Consider the following 6,000-nt stretch of genomic DNA (forward strand, 5'->3'; position numbering starts at 1 on the left):
ATCTGTTAAGTGTCTCAACAACTAATAAAGCCTTGTCACTTCCAGTATTGTTATTATCTTGTGTACTTTAATAAGAAAAACTTGTTTGAAGCCATCCATTCTTATCTTTCACATAGTTGGTTAAAACTGAACATCCTAAAACAGTGGCAGTTCATGCTACCTTGAGGGATTCCTGTGTACCCTAACTTCCTGGCATCATCTTGTATGATGTAAATAAGACTGACTCTGTTTTGAAAGTATGAAACCTAGGGATTGTCTTGTATCAAAGGCTGACACTTTGAGACAGTCAGCAACTGCTTCCATCTACAAAACATCTTCAAGATCTCAAGCTGACCTCTCAGTGAATTGTTAATGAACTTGTCTCATCCAGGTTGGATTTTTTTCCAAGCTATTTACCTGAAATGTCCTAACATGGAATTGGACCATTTATGGATGATGCAAAACTCTGGTACCAGATTATTTACTGTTAGAAGGTGTCAGCATCACATTACCCCTGATTAACCATCAGTGCAGTCTTGTACTCAGCTTGTACTCAAGGACTGCTAGTGGTTACACAAGTGCATCTTGAGACTTTAAGGGTGTGTTCTTTTGCCTTTCAGGCCTCCAAGCTCTAGAACTTACTATCTTAGTTACTTTGGGAGAGTCCATCTTTGCATGGCTTTTTCAGGTCACTACAAACCTGCATTTTGAGTTGGGAATGATTTGTATCGATATTTTAGATATTTTTTCTATCTTAACATTTTATGTAATTTATTATTTTATTATTTTATTGGATCTGTTTTGTTGGTAAAATTCCTAAATCTGTAGTTAAAGTTTCTCTTGGCAAATGCTAAAGTTCTTTGGTGTCATAGGTTCATAGGTGTGTACTAGTCTAATAGCCCTGGGGCCTTTACAAGCCTAGCCATAGGATTACCCTGGCATAATGCCACCCGACTTTAGTTCCCAGTGCCTCTGTCGTGTAGAGCCACTGGTGTCCCTGGAGTGAATTTTCTGTTTCCCATCCACTCATCAAGATTTCCCTTGAAGAGGGTCAGCGAGGTGCTCTGCTTGACATGTATGGGAAGTCTGTTCCATAGCATGGGCAGTCTCTGGGTTATGAACCTGTCCCTCCAGCATGTTCTGTTAATTATGGTAATGAGGTTGAGGACTCTGGAGTGTGTGTTGCGGAGGGATTGGGATTTCTTTAGATGTAGTATTTCTAACAGAGCTGAGTCAGACATGGCTTTGTAAGTCAAGCAGAGATTGCCTCTAAGTAGGTGATATGAGACAGAGAATAGTTGGAGTTTTTTGAGTCTGTCCCTATAGGACAAGTATTTAAGGCCTAGGATCCTCTTTGTGAGGTACTTTTGCAGCCTCTCCAGTTGTTGCAGGTGTCTAGTGAGGTACATGCCAAATGGGGCATTGTACTCAATGACTGGCCTAATGAGGGAAGAGTAGAGGGAGCCAATGATCTCTTTCTTCCTGGATGCAAAACCCTTAGTAATGAGATGTGCCACATAGAAGGACTTTTTGACCACAGTGGCAATGTGGTGATCAAAAGAGAGGCTGCTATCAACCTGTGTTCCCAGATCTCTTATAACATATTTTGTGTTCAGTAGACTACCATCAATGTGGTAATTCATGGGAACTGGGTTTTTCCCAAAGGGAATGATGACACATTTTTTGGCATTGAGCTTAAGGCCATGGTTTTGACACTAGTCATTGGTCACAGTGAGGCCATTTTGTAGGATGTCAACATCACTTGGGGAATTAATAGCCCCCAACTTGCAATTGTCTGTGAACTTTGTCAGCCAGAGTCTCTTCATGTTGGCCTGGACTTCAGAGAAGTAGATGCCAAACAGGAAAGGACCCAGGACCGAACCGTGTGGGGACTCCACTCGTGACTAATTGGCAGTCTGACTTGGAGTCAGCTACTTTCACACTGTGGGTTCTATCTGTGAGCCAGTTTGTAACCTACCTAGTGATATAGGGGTTGATGCCAAGCTTAGTGAGTTTTTCTATGATTCCTGAAGGGGAAATGGTATCAAAATCCTTGGTCAGATCAAGGTAGGCTGAATGAACCACCTTGCCTTCATCCACAGCTCTGGTGACTGACTCAAAGAAGTTGACCAACTTGAGCAGGCATGATCTACCCTTCACAAAACCAACTGTGTGGGATCCAGAGTTTGGAGATTCCTTATATCCTTGTTTATTAGGTCCATGATGATGCATTCCATAGCTTTGCATATCAGACTAGTCAGGCTAATGGGGCGATACTTCCCAGGGTCTGTAGTTGCTCCTCCTTTGTGGAGAAGGATAACTGTAGCAGTGCACCATTCGGCAGGGATGAAGCCTGAGGTGAGGCTGTGTTTGAATAGAGGACACAGGTGAGGTGCCAGTTCACTCTGTAGTTCATGTAGAACACAACCGGGGATATTGTCAGGTCCCATAGAAGTTGTATTCTTGGCCTTGGAGAGTGCTGTTTTAACCTGCGCAGCAGTAATACTGGGTGCCTGGCAATCTACTGGTATTGTGATTGGTCCTTTGGGGGGGAGAGGGGGGTAAAGTTGGCACTGAATCTGTCGGCCAGTATACTGGCAATATCTGTTGGCTCAGTATAGGAGGTACCATTGTGCAGTAGCTCAGAGCAAATCTGGGTATTGCCATGGAGGTTCTTTACATAACTATAGAAGGCCTTGTGGTTGGCTTTATTATCTTCTGCAATTCTGTTTTCATACTTAGCTTTAGAGGGTTTGATGAGGGATCTCAACTTTTTGTTGAGGCAGATAAGGGAGATTTTTCAGTCTTGGGACTTCATCTTATTCTGCATCAGTTTCCTCCTTCTGTTGTAGAGTTTGTTTATGGCAGGGGACCACCAGACTGGCTTCCTTTTTTTGGAGGAGAGTGTTTTGGTTCTATTGGGTATGGCGAGATCCATGCATTTGTGCACGTGTTCGTACAGTGCATTGGTGTATGATTCTGCAGTCATGCAACTATTCTTCATTTGCATGGGTGCTGTGAAGTTAGCCACCTCTGTTTTTAGGATCCCAAAGTTAGCTTTGGAGAAGTTTTTCATGGTGGTTGCCTTGGCTGGGGTGGAGGGTGGGAGGGATGTGGATTTCCAAGGTGACTGGTTTGTGATCAGATCTAACCAGGGAGGAGCTGACTATTGGTGTAGAGCAACGGTCGCCCATGTTAGTAATGACCAGGTCAAGGATGTTGCTACCTCTAGTGGGAGTAAGAATGAGCTTGTCCAGGGCATTGAAATTAATGAACTCCAGGAAATGTTGGGCAAGTGTATTGGTACACGAGTAGTTTATCCATTTTATGGACGGGTAGTTGAAGTCTCCTAGTAAGACAGTGTTAAGTAGGACCCTAATATTCTCCAAGGTGCTTAGGAACATGGAGTGAGAGTCTTGGGACATGGTTGGGGACCTACAGCAGGCTACAACCTGAATCACCGTCTTACCCACACCTGAAGTATCTCTGATGCGTTATGTTGGGCTACCAGTCTGGAGGTGTGCGCATCCTTTATGAATATGGAGACACCACCGCCTTTGGAGCTTTGGTCCAAATTTTGGGGCCGAAAGGTGTGGAATGAGTTATAGCCTGGTAGTGCAGGGGTTCTTTTTGCTGCCTTGAACCAGATCTCTGTTACAGCACAAATGTCTTTTTTTATCATTCAATAAAACTGAAAACAGAACTTTAAAGACAAGCAGTGTTCAGTTTTACTGTCTAGGTACTCCTTTTCTTAGGTCAGTTTTTGAACCATTTGTCTGTAGCTAACATTCTTGATAAAGGCCACTCTTCAGCATCTTCTTGTACTCACTTGTCCTGTCTGTTCTGACTTCCTCAACTCCATGTGACACTCTATCCTGACAGCTTCATAGGTGCCAAGAGGTCTTTTGATGCTGTTTTCTAACCTCCTGCTTTGTAAGAGATTTCACTATAAAGCAACGATTCCACATAGGCACGCATATTACTAGGGCATTCAAATGAGGCACTGAGCTCTTCCCTGACTAGTGTTCTGGGCTTAATTATAACAACATCACTATAAGCTTATGAATTTATTAAAAAGTAAAAATAAAGCTATCCAAAATTAAAATCTGAAAACAGGCTTTCAGTCAATGGCATCATTCTAAACTTGAGAGCTAAGACAGTCCATTTAAGGATATGGTTCTGATACAAGCTCCATGTAAATGCTTATCACATAAATTCATTCAAAGATTTTCAACATAAAATATTTGTTTTTTACTGCATATTTTGCTTTTTTTTGCAGTTATTAAAAGTAATTTTTATGGCAAAATAGTGTGTTATTTTTTCACATACAGTTTCTTTAGAGTAGTTTATTTTTCCATTAACCAGTGTCATGGTCCTTAACTCTGATTTTTGTAATCAAAAGTGATTTTTTGTAACTTAAGGAGTTATAACCTATGCATATATTGTTTAAATTGAAATATTAAATATTTCCAATCAAATTCTGAATTGTACAGCCATAAAAATGTCATTGTATTATCTGTAATGTGTTAAAATGAGACTGTCTTTCTGTAGCTCACGTTAGGCATGCCATGTATCTATAGTTAATGTTTTTGTTTTGGAATTATGCAGCTGTGTTTGCAGTGATTTGGAAGAACATTATATACTTCATCTTATGAACTAAAATAATTAACTTCCAATTATTAAATTATACTTTTTTTTACATAATTAGTAGCAGTGAAATAGTTGTTAAATAACTTGCTGCTGATTTGTGAGATGATCGATGTACTTATTTAAAGTATTGCCTCTTTCTACAAAAAAAAAAATTACTTTATCATGTAATTTATAGAAAAATAAGCCTTCCATTGAAAGGAACATCTTTCCCAGGTGTAAAACCTCCTGTGACAACACTTTGATAGAAAATAAACTATGAGCATTCACATGAGACTGTATTGGGCATGTTCCTATTTGGAGGAGCAAGTTAGCCTGCCACAAGTAGTAAAGGAAGGTATTTGTGCACATGATGTTGCAGATTTCCTGGCAAAGTTACACAAGACATTTTCTAAGTCAAGGATTTTAAGAATTCTGAGCAAGCATATTGCCATAGAGAATTGCATATGTAATGAAGACACACACACTCAAATTCTTTTACTAGAATTGGATTGCTTATTTTTTTTTTTACATTTTAATAGAATGTACATGTTTTTGTTGTTTATTCCTGAAGCATGCAGGAGTTAGCCAGTGCAGCTGAAAAATATGATCTACTTTGAAGCAACATGGATAAGTTGGATAGATCACTGTGATAGGCAAGCTAAATGTAACGGTATTTAGATACCTGTCCATCTGCCAAATAAGACAAGACTCAATATCCAGCTGTTCCGATCTAGCCAGCTTTGTGAAAGGATACATTTTGTAATGTATACTAAGAAATCATAGCTCAAACAGAGGCAGTACTTAAAATAACTTCTGGGAAAAAGCAAGCATGGTCAAAAGTATTCTTTTGCTTTCTGATGTAGCTAAAAGGTACAAAACAGTGTAGGCAAACAAAGATTTCAGCTCAAAATGCCTTCTGAAGTGATGCAATCAGTTTCTTCTTTTTTTCTTTCAGAAAATCTCCAGGAAACGATTGCCATTCATCTGGAAATCATACACATTTTCGCAGGGGAAGACAAGAATCTCCATCTCATGAGCTGGAAACTCTCATGGCAGTTCACCCAGAAGATGTCTCACTGCCAATGACAGATATAACAGAAATAACAGAAGGGCATAGTTTGATGAGCACCACTCTTCCTGAAGATAATGTCCATATGGAATTAAAGGTAGTTTTTCTTTATACTCCGTTTCTCCAGTAGACAGTTAATGACTGCCTTGTGTAGTGAAACATAAAATTACCACCTTCTCCTCAGCAATAGGGAATGACTTTCTGTGACGAAAGGATGCCCTAAAGTAAGTGTTATTTGCAGATCTCTGGCACAGAACTTAGGCTAAATGTCAAAAAGTAAACATTGCAGGGCATTCCTCTACTGAGCTCTCTTAACTGTGTCG

The 6,000-nt window shown here is 40.0% G+C and overlaps 1 protein-coding gene across 2 annotated transcripts in view; it reads left to right on the forward strand.

The window, feature by feature from the left end:
* LOC122806652 (immunoglobulin superfamily DCC subclass member 4-like) overlaps positions 1 to 6,000 on the forward strand; it is a 2,205,210-nt gene that overhangs the window by 2,063,282 nt on the left and 135,928 nt on the right. For both annotated transcript variants that reach the window (XM_044077249.1, XM_044077250.1), the window contains exon 18: positions 5,564 to 5,774. In XM_044077249.1, coding sequence (XP_043933184.1) covers positions 5,564 to 5,774 — 211 coding nt within the window. The remainder of the gene's footprint in view (positions 1 to 5,563; positions 5,775 to 6,000) is intronic.

The sequence above is a fragment of the Protopterus annectens genome, chromosome 7.part0, assembly GCF_019279795.1.
Source record: "Protopterus annectens isolate FY-2018-M chromosome 7.part0, PAN1.0, whole genome shotgun sequence".
Taxonomy (NCBI): domain Eukaryota; kingdom Metazoa; phylum Chordata; order Ceratodontiformes; family Protopteridae; genus Protopterus; species Protopterus annectens.